The 17,032-nt window shown below is 42.1% G+C and overlaps 1 protein-coding gene across 3 annotated transcripts in view; it reads right to left on the bottom strand.

Moving 5' to 3' along the window:
- The window catches only part of Lpgat1 (lysophosphatidylglycerol acyltransferase 1), a 118,208-nt gene that overhangs the window by 66,390 nt on the left and 34,786 nt on the right, over window positions 1-17,032 (bottom strand). Inside the window, exons 1-2 of one of the 3 annotated variants that reach the window (XM_046452111.2) lie at window positions 4,474-4,639; window positions 2,883-3,147 (exon numbers count right to left, since the gene is read on the bottom strand). In XM_046452111.2, coding sequence (XP_046308067.1) covers window positions 2,883-3,138 — 256 coding nt within the window. In that variant the 5' untranslated portion in view covers window positions 3,139-3,147; window positions 4,474-4,639. Of the gene's footprint in view, window positions 1-2,882; window positions 3,148-4,019; window positions 4,149-4,473; window positions 4,640-17,032 lie in introns of those variants that run through there. The other 2 variants (XM_046452112.2, XM_046452113.2) reach the window with 2 other exon arrangements.

Here is a 17,032-nt window from a genome sequence, read left to right on the forward strand (position 1 = left end):
CACCTCCACCTTGTAATAATAGCAAGCTAGGGAGGAACAAACTCATTGTCTTCAGAGTTCTTTCAATAAATGTGTTCCTCTGACAATGTCAGAAATAAGCAGAAAGACCAGAAAATCCTTTTTTTCCACCTTCTATGCCCACAAGTAATTCTCCAGCTCTGAGAATGTAAACTAAATACAAGAAAATTCATTAAAGTCCTTGGGCTTCACCATTCATCATCCGAGAAGCATGTCAGCATTCAAAGGACTCATTTTTGTGACATCTGCTGTACATTAAGAGGCAACATCACAGAACTTTAGTACATTTTTGTAGCTGGGAGCAGTGGCACACGCCTGTAATCCCAGCAGCTCAGCAGGCTGAGGCAGGAGGATCACAAGTTCAAAGTCAGCTCAGCAATTTATCAAGCCCTAAGCAACTCAGCAAGACCATCTCAAAATAAAAAATGAAAAAGGGCTGGAGATGTGGCTTAGTGGTTCAATCCCTGGTACAAAAAAAAAAAAAAAAAAAAAACTTTGTGTTACCCCAAACAGAAGTTTGTTTATTTATTTATTTGCTGTGCTGGTGATTGAACCCAGAGCCTCACATATGCTAGATGAGTCTAGCACTGAGCTACATCCCTAGCCCAGTAATCTGTGCAGAACCAGAGAACCTGACTGTGTTCTATTATGATCAGACTCTCTGAAACCAAATATTTTACATATGGGGAAAACATTTAAAATATACACACTAAAATATTCTATATTTAAATGAGAAACTGACCAAATTGTCAAAATGAGGTAGCCTAGAAAAGAGCAGATCCATCAAAGACATTGATGCAGATCGTGTCAAGACCACTTTCTAAGCAGGTAGCAAAATAAACCACACAGTAGTTCTGTAATCAGTAAGGGAGTGATACCCCCAAGAAAATAAAAATACACTGCAGCTGTGCTATGGCCAAAGGATAACTAACTTCAAATAGTAACTCTACATTTCTTATAATCTCAAAATCAATGACAAATTAATTTTTTTCACCTTTTTCACTTATAAATACATCACACACAAGCCCAAACATTTCAATAATTTTGTTGCATTTAAAGTAGAAACAACTTCTGGAATCTGTCTGTAAAAAGCTAATGAGCTCATTTAAAATGAGCATACTTAAGTACAAAGAATAAAATAACTAGTATTAAAATATATTTGGGGGGGCTGAGGTTGTGGCTCAGAGGTAGAGCGCTCACCTGGCATATGTGGGGCATGGGTTCAATCCTCAGCACCACATAAAAATAAAATAAAGGGAGCATGGGAGGAATAGATGAACTCTAGATAGGGCAGAGGGGTGGGAGGAGAAGGGAGGGGGCACAGGGTAATTAATGATGGCTGAATGTGATGATCATTATTATCCAAAGTACATGTATGAAGACATGAATTGGTGTGAATATACTATGCATACAACCAGAGATATGAAAAATTGTGCTCTATATATGTAATAAGAATTATAACGCATTCTGCTGTTCTATATAAATAAAAATAAATAAATAAAGGTGTTGTGTCCACCTACAACTAAAAAATAAATATTTAAGAAATATATATTTGGAAAAGCTCAAACTATATCAAGTAAAGTCATTCAAAGTCAGCAATGAAATTCAGATAAAAATTCAGCATAACAGATTTGAACTTCATTTTTTTCTCTACCACTGCTACTGCTTCTGTTCTAAAAGTGAACCTGAAGCTCACCTACTGTATATAAAAAGCAGGAATCTCAACAAGACACAGGACAAGGAAGCAATGAACACCTATCCCCGGGGTTTCAGTACTTGCAGAGTAATAAATGGCATTGCTGGAAGGAGAAAAGGCTTCATCTGGGGCAACTGAGAACATTCTGACAACAGCAAGAGTCTGCCAGGCTCCATAAAAGCTCTGTACTGTCAGTCCTTCTCTCCTGTGTATGGACAAAATCTGCAGATGCAGCCTCGGCAGGAAAAGAAGGAGACCAAATTTAAAAATGGAGAACTGCTATGCTGCTTAACCTTGAGAGTAGGTACCCACCTCACTGTTCTAAGCTCTGAACTGCAGACTACTGACACCAGCATCTGTGGCATGACTGTTAAGGAAACTGCCAGCCAGTTAAACATTTCTGTGATAAAAAGCCTTCACATCTGACAAGCACTAGAAACCTCAATGTGTTCTTCATTATCTTAATTCTTGGAGGAAAAAAAAAATCAAGTAAGTATAATAATGGACATCGCATTTTCACAGAAGCATTAAGTTCTCAAAGTACATATGGTTTATAAAAAGAAAATAAACACTACTTCTCATTTAATTCTATGACAGTCCACTTCAGAATAGTGTTATTACTGCTCCCCCAAAGCAATTTAAAAGCAGAAATAGAAATCTACTTAAAAGCACTCAAGAGAGTAACAAGCTTAACAGACAACTTAATTTTTAAAACTTAACACTGAGATAATACAAGATTCTAGAGAAAAAAAAAACACAAAAAGCCATTTTTGTTTGGCTTATAATGTTATTAACATAGTTCAATATCACATTAAATGAAAAAACTTATTAAACTGCCTTTGCACAAATCTGGTTCGTCATTCTTCTCAATTCCCAATGTTTATGGGCTAAACATCTTTATAAGCCCTCAAGTCCTACATAATGCACTCTTGTTTCTCTACAAGAGCTCTCCCAGTTTTAACAAATGAATGTCAATCACATTAAAAATTTAATTTAAGGAATTTAAGAGAAACCAAACAGGATTGTTTTTCGTTTATTTTTCAATAGTGTAAGCATAAAAGCATCTTCAACCCCAAGCATAGCAAATATTCTGTCATGTCTACTGACTTAAGCATAACATTACAGATTTTTTTTCAGATGCATTAAACAAAAGTGCTCACATTCTTACCTGTATATCCAGCGAACCATCCCCAGGAAGCCACCATTCCTAAAAGCCATTTATACATGGTTCCTTCAATATACCAGAACCGCTTACTGTCCAGCACTCGAAGGGGCTGCAGAACAATTACATAGCAGACATAGGATGGAATAGCAACCAGGTTGTTGAAGATCATGAAGGCAAATCTTATCAGGGCTTTCACCAAGATCCAGCCCCTTCGAGGAGCTTCTTCCAAAGTCGCAGCCATTCTCACATTGGAGTCCATTCTGTCTTCCTGGAGTGAAAGGAAAATTCATTTAAAAAGGAAAATGGACTAAACACATCTAAATAGTCACCAGCAAAGAATCGCCTCCAGCACAAAAATAAAAGAAAAAGCTAGGGTCTAAGCTTTCCGGGTGTAGTACCTCAGCTATCTCACGGGCAAATTCCAGAGGGGGACAGAGAGCGAGGGAGAAGGAACCGCACAAGGTCAAGGGAGCGGTTCACCGGGGCACTTGGGGCATGTCATAATATATTTAGCAAATGATAATACAATTCCCACTCCTAATTGGAGGCGGTCCCCGCACCGCGTCTCACTGCGGTCGTCTTTCTAGACTTTAAAGAAGAAAAACAGACCCGCTAGCTTCAGACACCCTCAATGTCTCCCAACTGAGGGTACAAGAGTGAAAGGACTGAAACAGGCACCTCTCGGTCAGATTTCCCAGAGAGCGAGAAGCGAGGCGTCCTCCCCACCACCATTCCTGCACATTTGATTCATCCCTTTAAAAGGTCCCTCGCATCAGCCAAGAGTTACGCTCAAAATTCTCATTTGCAGCAATAGGGTTTTTTTTTTTCCTTTTTTTTTTTTAAGAAAAAAAGGAGAGGGGCCTAGAAAAGAGAAGATAAAAGGTGAAAGAAGAAAGAGGGGCTTAATAAGGCAAAAACGAGAAAGCAGTAGGGGGAGGGGAGCAAAAGCCAGAGGGAGGTAAAGGCAGGGGGCCAGGGATGAAGAGAATGAGATCTGCGACCGGAGGACCGGGAAGCGAGGGATGATGAAAGAAACGGAGACGAGGAGGCGACCACCGCGCGCTGGCCGGGGCACCGGCAGCGGTTTCCGCGGAGGAGGAAGGGGTCGGGCGGCGGGCGCGGGCCGCGCTCCGGGCTCACCTCGGCGGGAGCGAGCGGCAGGCAGCGAGAGGCGAGCGGCGGCGGAGCGCTAGGGCGAGCGGGGTCGGGGGCCCGCGGCCCGGAGCGCGGGACGGGGCGGCGGCGGGTGTCCCCTGCCGAGAGGTCGCGGTCATGGACGCGGCGGCGGCGGCCGAGGCGGCCCGAGGCGCTGCGCGAGCGGGCGCGCGAGCGCCCTACTCCCCTCGCGACTGCCTGCGGACAGAGGGACGGCGGGGACTCAAAAGGCCGGACCTGTCACCGGGGCGGGTCCCAGGGAGGCGGGCGGATACCCCGCGCCCCCGCCTCCTCTCCCGGGCCTACCGCGCCCTCGTCCCTCAGGCCGCCGCCGCCGCCTCCTCCCCGGGCCACGCGACGACACCCCTTCCCCGCCCCCAGCGCCTTCCCGGGCCCGGCTTCACCGCGCCGGGCCTGCACCCGCCGAGCCGGAGGTTACCTCGGACTACCCGGAGTCGGGCCCCGGCTGCGGGAGCAAGAGGAGCCGGAAGAATGCATGGCCGGCGGCGGGGCCGGCGGAAGGAGGCGGCGGCGCGGCCCGGCCCGGCTCCGGCAGAAGCGCGGCTCGCGCCGAGTCCCTGGCGGCTCCGAGACTTGGTCCCCGGGGCCCAGCTGCGTTCGCCGGGGCTGGCGGGGAGGGGCGGCGGGAGGAAGCGGCGGGAGTCGGGACTGCGGCGGAGCCGCCCCCAGAGCGCCCTCTAATGAAGGCGCTGCGGCCGCCGCCCGCGACCCGACCCTGCTCGTCGGCGGGTCTGGGCCCGGGGCTGCCAGGCCGTTAGGCCAGGACCTCGCCGAGCCAGAACCCAAGCTGAGGGCGGTTCTGAGAGGTCTAGGAATGAACACCAACCCTTACACCACACGCCGAGTGCTTCGGTCCAAACTGAGAGCCCTTTTCAGCCCAAACCGCCGCTTTTCATTGTTAGAGCGCCTCTGCCAAAAGTGGGAAGCTGTCTCGTTGAAGACTGAATGTCCTTTTTTCATTCCTAATGAAACCCAGTTGTGCTCCTGGCTTTTCTTCTAAACCTCCCCAGAGTATTAAGGTCTAGAGTTTTAAATCAATTCCTTTAAGCGCCAGAGTTCTTGTTTCTGGAAAGCACCCGGAACATTAATGACAATTCCAATTTCCCATCCTCCCTCACCCTAGATAAAAAGGAATTCAGTGGGAATCCAGTGATCTACACAGAAAGACTGAAATTTGGTTAGTCAAGAAAGGAAAAGCACTTAACCAAGTGCCTAGAATTGAACAAATCCTCAAAAAACTGACTATAGGAACTCCTAGACAGGACACACAATACTGGCAGGTACTGTAGCTGCTTTCTGGTTGAAAGACTGGACCACCGGAAGGAAAACAAAGAAATAGCCTAATGGTTGGTCCACTTGAACATTCTCAAATGATCTGCCTAAATTTGCTTTTAAAAACCCAACTTTAAAAATCTTATGCCCCTTCATCACAATTTTAAATAGGAGGGCACTTTTTCCATGTCCCTAGAGCATTGTTGTATTTGAATAAGTACAATATATCCTGCTTGTTTTGAAAATGTTGTTCACTGTGTTGCACAGTCTTCTCAAAGCACAGTCTGTCTTGAAAAAAATATTAGATTCTTTTCATTTATTATTAGTTTATTTTTATTCATGTGTTATCTATTTCACTAATGTTATATTTTGTGTGTGTGTGTGTGTGTATGTGTCTATGTAGTACTGGGGATTAAAGCCAGGCCCTTGAACATACTAGGCAAGCACTTGACTAATCAGCTACACCCCATCCCACTAATATTTTAGCTGTATAGGTCATAAAAAAGCACAGGCCAAGTCAGGAAACTGATGTATAGCAATAGAAAAGCTAGATATGCCCATTCTATTCCTTGTATTCTGTCTTTTAAATAAAACACGAGCAAAATAATATATGTATTTTAGATTATTGTTCACAAGGTGTCATTATATTCTTAAGGAACCTAGTACCTAGTGAGGCACATATTTCTTTGCAAGAATAAATTCCCCTAAAGATTCCATTCTTTCCTTCCCATTCAGCTTTCCCACATGCTGAGTAAACACCGGCTGACACCTGGAGAGAGATAACCTACAATGGGATTTACGCCTGGTTCCTGAAGGTGGAACATCTGCCTGAGCACCAGACACACCAGCACTTAATGAGATGAAATTAGTACCTGCCAGCCAAGCCCAGAAAAGAGCCAGAAGAGGTCTGTCCAGCAGGACCTGAAGCAGTGGGTCTCAAGCTTTAGTGTGGAAAAAAAAAATCACTTGGAATGTTTACCAAAAAAGAAAAAAAGAAAGAGAGAGCAAAGAAAAGCCTTGATTCTTAGGCCTCATACCAGAGCAATTTAACACTTCTGTATCCAGAGGGCCTAGAAGCTTGCTTTTTAAAAAGTATCATAAATGATTCTCATGTAGGTAGTATAATCAGGTTGCTTTAAAAACCTCAACCTAGAGTTATCCTGAAATGATCACATCCTTTTCTAGACCCTTCATAATTTTAATCATTTGATCATATCTGTTCTCATCTGTACTAATCTGCTAGGGCTGCCCCAGGCTGAGAGGGCCTAAACAGAGACTAATTTGCTCACAGTTCTGGAGACCAAAATCAAAGGTCAAGATGTGGGCAGGTTTGATTTCTTCTGAGGTTTGCTTCTTGGTTTGCAGGTGGCCACATTTTCACTGGATGTTCACATGGTCATCTCCCAGTACATGCACCTGTCTGCTTGCTCTTCTTAGTTTCTGTCTCCAAATCTCTTCTTATAAGGACAACTGAGATTGGATTAGGGCCCACATTGATGTCTGCATCTTAACTTCCTTACCTCTTTAAAGACCCTATCTCCAAAGAGTCACAATCTGAAAAAGGAGAGGTTAGGACTTCAACATATGAATTGTGAGGGCACAGCTGAGCTATCACATCCTTCTACTCTTTTCTGAATTCTACCATTTCACTAGCTCCTCATAGGAAGGACCTGGAATCCCTCATCTCATTGATCATTACAGGTGTTCTCCTATTGACCAGCTCCAACCTCATTAGACTTCAGGTGGCTGGTGTTAAGGATTGAACCCAGGGCTTGCACACCTGCTAAGCACATGCTCTATCCCCAACCTGTCATTAGAATTTTCTTGAAGCTCAGTAAAACACATCGTGTTCCAGGTACAGTTATGCCCTAGTTTTGTGCCGAGAGAGAGAGAGAGAGAGAGAGAGAGAGAGAGAGAGAGAGAGAGAGAGTGTATGTCTTTAACTTTCTGACCACATAAGCACATTGAGTTTTAAGTTAATGTGGCAACTAGGTGCAGTGGCACAGGCCTGTAATCCCAGTAACCCGGGAGGCTGAGGCAGGAGGATTGCAAATTTGAGTCCAGCCTCAGCAATTTAGTGAGACCCTGTGTCAAAACAAAAAATAGGGCCGGAAGTGTAGCTCAGTAGTAGACACCCCTGGTTTTAATCCTCAATACCAATAAATAAATAAATAATTCATCACCTATAAATCATGAAAAACTGTGCTAACATCTTCTGGGAACAATTTCAGGTAATGCTTATATTTATTTCTTGTATTTCACAGTTCATTTTAGTTATACATTTTGTATTCTTTCACTTTACATACAATACCTTCCTCTTGCCTTTTTTGTTCTCTACCATACTTCAACCACTTAGGCAATCTGCTTACCCCCACTGCACTGCAGGCAGATGGATATATAAATGCTGTGGAGAGCCAGGCATGGTGGCACATGCCCGTAATACCAGTGATTCAGGAGGCTGAGGCAGGAGGATTGAAAGTTCAAAGCCAGCCTCGGCAATTTAGCAAGGCCCCAAGCAACTTGGCAAGACCGTGTCTCAAAATAAAATATAAAAAGTGCTGGGAATATGCCATAGTGAATGAGTGCCCCTGGGTTCAATCCCTGGTACATACATACATACATATGTACATACATACATACATAAATGCTATGGATGACTGTAACAGGGAGATTGAGATGGCCAGTTTTTCAAGTTAGATCTGCAGAAAGCAAGGACCCTCTTCAATGATAGTTATGTTCCTGTTCCCTAAACCTTTATCAAAACCTGAAATCCAGAATTTCAGAGCTTTCATGTATACCACCAATAGGAAAAATGGGAGACAGACCTCACCCTGTAGTCATAGGTGTGATAGTTTCTGTTTTGAAAGCCCTACAGAGATAGTCCTCTAAGAGAGCAATAGGACTTCTCACATTTCCTGGAGTCTCCAGACATTTGAAAACAATCTAACCATAACACCTTAGAAGGTTTAATTCTACCCATCTGGTTCACATGTATGCAACAAATTAGGTTATAACCAGAGAGGAGTTCCCTAGGGCAAAAAATCCTCTTGGGCCCTCTTTTTTTTCCCCCTCTCCTAGTGGCAATTAAAAAAACATTTTGTTTACCTGTGTTGGTTTCTACACTGAAGTTCCAATGAACTATTTCCTCTCCAGGGGAAAACCTACCAACCATTTTGTAGATGTGCAATGACTTGGCACAGGACCCACATCACTAGAAAAGAGTGGTTAGTTAAAAATCAGCATCCTTGGGCTGGGGATATGGCTCAAGTGGTACCGCGCTCGCCTGGCATGCGTGGGGCGCTGGGTTCGATCCTCAGCACCACATAAAAATAAAGTAAAGATGTTGTGTCCCCCGAAAACTAAAAAATAAATATTAAAAAATTCTCTCTCTTAAAAAAAAAAATCAGCAGCCTGAAAGAATTAGGCCTTGCCACCAATATCAGCTTTAACTTCAAACAAAAAAGGGAAATATATGTATGGATGTTCTCTATTAGTATCAGTAATCATTTAATATAGAACCTACTGGATTTATAACTTTAAAATCTTTTAGACAAGGTAATTTTTATTTAAAGACAGTCAAATCACCAAGATTTGACTGTCTTTAAATAAAATACAAAATAGAGCTGGAGATGTGGCCCAGTGGTTGAGTGCCCCTGAGTTCAATCTATGGTACCCCCAAAAAATTTAACAATAGGATAGAGTGAAAGGTGAAATCATCATCTTTCAAACCATGGTCAGAAGAAATAATGTTACTAATACTCCATTTTAAAATTTACTTTGATCTTTGAAAATAGATTATTTCGGTAACAATCTATGGCTAGAGGTACCTCAGTTTAACCACTAACTTTATAAAATAATAGTACCTTTTTATTATTAAAACATCCTCCTTCTTCTATTCTCAAGCTATCAACTACTTCCCATCCATCTTAGATAATAGGGTTGTAGTATTTTTTTTCTTAAAGGACCATTTTTAATATTGCGTTTTCCTGTTTTAACAGTGTTTTTCTACATTCTTCCAAATCAATCTGGTTTACTTCAAGGCCTTCTACACCTGATTCCTCACTGATTATTCTAGAAGAGTTTACTAATCAACAGCCATACACACTGAAATGCTTCAATTAGATTCAGGTGGCAGAGGCTGGTGCTGCTGGACAGCTGGCTGGCTTCCTCCTTTACCCCATACTATTACCATTTTCAGTGAGCACCATAAAGTTGAGAGGTTAGAAAACATTGTCAAATTCTCTTTCCATTCTTATTATTTCCCAACCAGCCCCTTCTATTCTTAAAGTAGTATACCTTCACTCTGATGGTCCCCCCACCTACAATGACATCCTTCTCCCTGACCATCATTTAACTACCAGGAAAAGCCTGTCTCCTATCCAGGACTCAAGTCCTTTCCTTGAGTTATCTATTGCATGTATAGAGAACACTACATCCAGCCAGGCACAGTGGTGCATGCCTATAATCCCAGTGACCTCGGAAACTCAGGCAGGAGGATCACAGGTTCATAGGTAAGCCTCAGCAAATTAGCAAGGCCCTAAGAAACTTAGTAAGAGAGACCCTGTCTCAAAATATTAAATAAAAATGGCTGTGAATGTAGCTCAGTGGTAAAGTGCCCCTGGGTTTAATCCCCAGTACAAAGAAAGAAAAAAAGAGAACAGCACACACAATTTACTTGGTTCTTTGTACACATTCTTTTTACATTCTTGTAGTACTGCATAGCTACAACCAACCTTCCAACTATGAATCTCAAGTTTGAGGAGATCTCAGTATAAACCTAAACACACTTGAGAAGTTCTGGGAGCAGTTTCACATGTCTCCATTCAGACTGCAAGCAAATTCCTACTCTCCCATCTCACTTCTTTATCTGCTGGTCCCTCAGTAGCTTCGTTCTTCTAATAATTCTGTCCTTCCACACTCCATCCTCTGGTTCAAACACAAATCTTTCTTCGTCCTCTCTAATCCTTGGGAAAGCTAGGTCTTCAAAAGGTCCTGGTTCCCCTGAGTTTCCAGCCAAACTGCTCTCCTCATAGTCACCTGAATTCTAGCTTGGCATTTCCCTGGATTTTGCCCTCAGAAATTTCTAGAATAGTACCTTGACTAGCTTTGAACCAGATTATACCCTCTACCTTCTGGCTCACCTCCTCCCCAAAGAAACCAGTAAATCTCACATCTCAAGTTTTATTTTGTGACTCCAAGTCCTAGTATTCACAACACACTCCTCACTTATGGAAACCTTCATTTCTCCAGTACTCTGTGTTTCTGGGTTTCCATACAAATTAAACAAACAAACAAAAATCACTGGGGATATCTTTGTTCTGGTATTAGAGTGGTGGAACTTAGTGAAGTTTGACAAGAGAGAGGAATTCAATAGAAAAGGAACACTGGATAATTCCACTTAAGAGTGGAGGAAGGGGCTGGGGATGTGGCTCAAGCGGTAGCGCGCTCGCCTGGCATGAGTGTGGTCCGGGTTCGATCCTCAGCACCACATACAAACAAAGATGTTGTGTCAGCCGAAAACTAAATAATAAATATTAAAAAATACTCTCTCTCTTTTTTTTTAATTTTTTATTGTTGGCTGTTCAAAACATTACATAATTCTTGATATATCATATTTCACACTTTGATTCAAGTGGGTTATGAGCTCCCATTTTTACCCCATATACAGATTGCAGAATCACATCAGTTACACATCCATTGATTTACATATTGCCATACTAGTGTCTGTTGTATTCTGCTGCCTTTCCTATCCTCTACTAACCCCCCTCCCCTCCCCTCCCCTCCCCTCTTCTCTCTCTGCCCCATCTACTGACATTCATTTGTCCCCCTTGTATTATTTTTCCCTTTCCCCTCACTTCCTCTTGTATGTACTTTTGTATAACTCTGAGGGTCTCCTTCCATTTCCATGCAATTTCCCTTCTCTCTCCCTTTCCCTCCCACCTCTCATCCCTGTTTAATGTTAATCTTCTTCTCATGCTCTTCGACCCTACTCTGTTCTTAGTTACTCTCCTTATATCAAAGAAGACATTTGGAATTTGTTTTTTAGGGATTGGCTAGCTTCACTTAGCATAATCTGCTCTAATGCCATCCATTTCCCTGTAAATTCTATGATTTTGTCATTTTTTAATGCAGAGTAATACTCCATTGTGTATAAATGCCACATTTTTTTTATCCATTCATCTATTGAAGGGCATCTAGGTTGGTTCCACAGTCTTGCTATTGTGAATTGTGCTGCTATGAACATCGATGTGGCAGTGTCCCTGTAGCATGCTCTTTTTAGGTCTTTAGGGAATAGACCGAGAAGGGGAATAGCTGGGTCAAATGGTGGTTCCATTCCCAGCTTTCCAAGAAATCTCCATACTGCTTTCCAAATTGGCTGCACCAATTTGCAGTCCCACCAGCAATGTACAAGTGTACCCTTTTCCCCACATCCTCGCCAGCACTTGTTGTTGTTTGACTTCATAATGGCTGCCAATCTAACTGGAGTGAGATGGTATCTTAGGGTGGTTTTGATTTGCATTTCTCTGACTGCTAGAGATGGTGAGCATTTTTTCATGTACTTGTTGATTGATTGTATGTCCTCCTCTGAGAAGTGTCTGTTCAGGTCCTTGGCCCATTTGTTGATTGGGTTGTTTGTTATCTTATTGTCTAATTTTTTGAGTTCTTTGTATACTCTGGATATTAGGGCTCTATCTGAAGTGTGAGGAGTAAAGATTTGTTCCCAGGATGTAGGCTCTCTATTTACCTCTCTTATTGTTTCTTTTGCTGAGAAAAAACTTTTTAGTTTGAAAAAATACTCTCTCTCTTAAAAAAAAAAAAAGAGTGGATGAAGTAGGGTGTGGAGAAGTTAAGGGACTTGCTCACCACACTACTAGATCAGAAATTGAGTTGCTGTGGTCTTAAGGTGACCCACTGATTCTGATTTACTCAGGACTTTCATATTTTTAGAATTGCAAATCCTATATTCCAGGAACGTCCTGACAAATGGTTAGTGAACCTATGTGACCGGACTCCTAGGTCTCCATGCAATCCCCTAGCAAGGTTATAGAGGTCCAACTCCCCTCTACACCCTGCCCCCTTTTGCTTTGCTAAATCTGCCTCCTGGTGATCTGGCACATCAGAGGCTAACAAGTCATTCAGGCTGATAGGGGTTGCCGCGTCCGGCCAAGGGAGCCGAGTCCGGCGAGGGACTTGCGAGGTTAAAAGACACACAGGACACCAAGGTTCTTCATCCAGGAGTCAATACCCTTTATTGCTAACATACCTTTTTTTATACCCCAAGCATCAGAAGTGGAAAACTACCCAAAAGCAGGAGGGAGGGGGTAGAAATTTAGTTTCAACATCTATTATTGTCAGGTACCGAAACCTCCCTTAACAATAAGTCCATCAGACCAGAAAAGGTCAAGGCATTCCTGTGGGATACATATGTCTCAGACGGACAAGCAGGAACAGAAAAACCGCAAGTTCGCCATGGCCTTGTGAGCTGGCCACACTGGCATGCAGAACAAACTAGTGGAGGTAAGGCTCCAGGGGCCAGGGTGGACCTGCTGCCAACAAGGGGTATTTAATGTTTTGTTTAAAGAATATCACTTGTCCTTACCTGGCTTAACTTTCCTGGGTTAAATTGCTTATCCAAACCTTCTGCAGTGTAGAATAAATCATAAGCTGTCTGAGCAGAACTTTTCACTCTGGTCCTATATTAATTGTGTGTTTAAGGTTAATTTATCAGTTTGGGGACTGAGCCTGTTGGCTGAGACTCTGGTGCAATGAAAGACATGCCACCTTGCATTTCACTAGTGCTTTACAGACATCAAAGCTCTTTTGCACACACATGATCTTATTGATGCTAATAAAAAAATTAAAAAGGCACAAACTGAAATAGGTAGACACTTATTGCTTCGAAGAAGTAAGAAGAAGAAGGAACAAGAATTTCTTTACAGGTGGTTTTCTCTTGAAATGTCTTTAAGAAATATTTTACAATTCATTCCTTCATACCTTTGTTTCTTTGAAATTTTGTCTTCAGAGCATAAACTGAAGTGGAAATCTAAAATATTTTAAATCAGCAACTGGCAACCAGCCTTGAGAAACCCCCAAGTAGAGCTGGGGGATCTTGGATCCGTTCCTATTTTAGTGCTAGGAATTTTAAAAATCTGTGGGCAAAAGAGTGAGGCTAAAATGCGGCCTCTTCAAGTATGGGAATTTCCAAGGTTAGAACCGTTCAAGTTAAATTCATACATAGTTTAATTCTTGTATTAAGTGTTGGTAGTTTCAGCTGCTCTGTGTTATGTTGAACCGAATAACAATCTTAAAAAAAAGAAAAAAGGCAACATGATCTATTTCAGTGTTTCTTAGACATGTCTAATCATAGAATTCACCTGGGGTTCTTTTGCCATGTAAATGTGTTCATGTAAATTTCTGAAAGAACTTGTTAAATGCTGATTCTGGGGCCCCATTCTTAGGGTTCTGATCCTTGGCTTTAAAAAGCATCTACCTGTGATCTGAGGCTCTCTAAGTCTTGCTCTTCACACCTGCCACCATAGTCAACAGGGATGTTTTAGACATGCAGAATTTCAGTCTGTACCCCAGATCTCCTGAATTAGGATCGTAAAAAAACTCCCAGGTGATTTGTGTGTGCATAAGATTCAAAAAGACTATAATTGAACAAACAACATCATATCAATTCAGAAATTAGAACAAGTTTTCTTTTCTTTTTTTCTTTTTGGAAGGGGGAGCTTTTGACATGTACTCATCAAATATTTGTAAGATGAATGTATTTTTATGGAAGAGGGACTAAGAAGTCCCCCTAACTTTATAAGACATAAACTAACTTGCACCAGGCACAGTGGCACATGCTTGTAATCCCAGCAGCTCCAGAGGCTGAGGCAGGCGGATCACGAGTTCAAAGCCATCCTCAGCAAAAGAAAGGTGCTTAGCAACTCAGTGAGACCCTGTCTCTAAATAAAAATACAAAATAGTACTGGGGATATGGCTCAGTGGTCCAGTGCCCCTGAGTTCAATCCCAATACTCAACCCTCCCCCCAGAAAAAAAAGTAAACTAACTTGCATTGGCAAAATCTGAATAAAACCAAAGTCTGGATTAAGTGTAACAACAGATATATAAAGCTGTTTTACATATTAATCAATAAGCACTTATCAGGTGTTTTATATGGACCCAGATGTTGCTTCTCCCATTCTATTGGGGATAAAGAAAGCTAATATAGAGACTTTTAGACAATAATTAAATGCCCTTATGCTATGTGGATATTGTTGTTTGCAACTGCAATTCAAAGAAAGGGAAGCAGACTGGAACAGTAAAAGAAGTGGAGAAGGAGTGGGTGAGCTGGTCAGTAAAGAATGTGTGGGATTTATCTTGGCTGACAGGAAGCCTTCCCAGGAAGGAGGAACACAAGGAAAGTAAAACTAAAAATGTCCAACCCCCATCACCCTTCCCCCCACACACAAATCAAAATTTAAAATGTTTTTATTTTTCTGAGGTGTTCTAAAGAGGTGACTGGCCCCATTGTGGCAAAGGTTTAAAAAGAGCTAGGAGTGGAACACTAGAAGTTTATGCAGAATGAAACAGAATTGTAGAGCATTTTGAAAGTCAGAAGTAGATCTTGCTATGCATGCGTTTAGCAGATGCTGACTATTTCCCCCAATATCCTTCCTTCCTTCCTTCCTTCCTTTCTCTCTCTCTCTCTCTCTCTCTCTCTCTCTCTCTCTCTCTCTTTCTTTCTGAAGAGGATTTAAAAAAAAAAAAACCTCAGGCCTATATCATATGAAAACCAAGACATTTCCAAACCTCCTTCGCAAAGGTGATCATATGACTATGTTCCTGCTGATGAGATAGAAACAGAAGTGTCAGCTACAACTTCTCCAATGTATCTTGAAAAGATATTCTTTACATCTTCTCCTTTCTGTTAACTAAATAGGGGTAAGGATAACTGGATCTCAGGTAGCCATTTTGGACCTAAAAGTGGAAGCTGTATACTAAGATGAGCAAACAATACATGTCCAGTGCCTGATGATCAGGGCACATAACCCTAGACTGCTTTCCTCTAGTCTTTAACATGAGAGAGACTGTAAATTCGATGTGATTTTCTTAAACCACTATTACTATACTTTGGATTTTTCTACCATGCATGAACAAACCTAACCTGAACAAATAAAACATGTAATTCAAAGTTTAAAAAAATGCAACCAGGAACTGCTATGATTTGAATAAGTGTCCCCCAAATGGCCATGAGGTCCGAGGCTTGGTCTCTAGTCTGTGGTGTTTTGGGAAGGTGGTGGAACCTTTAATAGACGAGGCCTTGAGGACTTGTGGGAGGTCTTCCTATCATTGGGAGTGTGCCCTTGAAGGGGATATTGGGGCCCCAGCCCCTTTCTTTTCTTCTCTAAAGTGTCCTGACCATGAGGTGAATGGCTTTATGCCATCACATACTCCTGCCATGATATGCTGCTACAGGCCCAATGCAGCAGAACCAATCAGTCATGGATTAAAACCTCCAAAACTGTGAGCCAAAATACAGTTTTTCTCTTTATAACTTGATTTATCTCAGATATTGGTTACGGTAACAGAAGCTGGATAACCCAGATATCATCCCAGTTCCACCTTTTACTAACCCTATGACCCTAATATGTTAGCTACCTAATTTCTCTATGCCTTTGTTTCCTCATTTGTAAAGAAGGGAGAAGGTCTCAGAGGGTAATTGTGAGGAGCAAAAGATATTAAATTTACACAGGACTGGTGCATACTATACTCTTAATAAGTATGCTTTTTTTTTTTTTTTTTTTACAATACTTCAGATTTAAACCCAGGGGTACAATACCACAGAGCTATATCACAGCCCTTTTTATTTTTTATTTTGAGTCTGGGTCTCACCAAATTTCTAAGGCTGGCCTTGAATTTGTCATCCTCCTGCCTCAGCCTCCCAAGTCACTGGGATTATAGGCCTACACCATCATGTGTGGCTACTGTTTTTAATTATATACAAGGGTAGGTCAGCAAATCAATTTGGAACAGGATGGTTGTGGAAATTTTGACAGAATTTACATCTAAAAGATTGGCATGGCAGTAGCAGACACCATAGTTTGGAAGGTAAACAGAAGCAGGAAAATACTTTCAAAGTCTCAAGTCTGGCCTATGGCATTAGCTGTAGAACTGAAGTGGATGTTTATTGAGCCCCTTGTATGTGCCAGGCACATTCTAGGATTTAAATCCACAGTGATAAACAAAAACACACATGGTTCTTATGGAGTTTACAGCCTGGTAGGAGAAGCATACATTAAATACTAATGAGTAATCCTATAATGACATACTCTGATAAGTGTCCTGAAGGAAAGGAACAGAACATTCTAAGAGCTTGTATCAGAGGGATCTGACATAGTAAGGGAGGATTAATTAAGATACAAAGAATGAACCTGAGTTAACTAAGTAAAGGAGAGCAGAAAGTACATCCCCCAAAGGAAACTGAAGGACAAGGCCTATGGTGAAAAAGTAAAAACACACAGGTAAATTCTTGAAATTAAGGTAGAGCCAGCACACCCAGAGTGGTTAACTCAGAGGATGCCAGCTCTGAGAGAAGCTGGAAAGGTAGGTAAGCACCCTGTAGGGCCTCACAAACTACCAGAAAGGCTTTTATTCCAGGGGCAACTGGAAGCTGCTGGCAGACTTTGAGCAGAATCCTCAGGTGGCCAACTGG

This window comes from Marmota monax, unplaced genomic scaffold (genome assembly GCF_021218885.2).
Source record: "Marmota monax isolate L192 unplaced genomic scaffold, Marmota_monax_Labrador192_F-V1.1 WCK01_AAM20220418_F8-fsc00105, whole genome shotgun sequence".
NCBI classification, from domain to species: Eukaryota; Metazoa; Chordata; class Mammalia; order Rodentia; family Sciuridae; genus Marmota; species Marmota monax.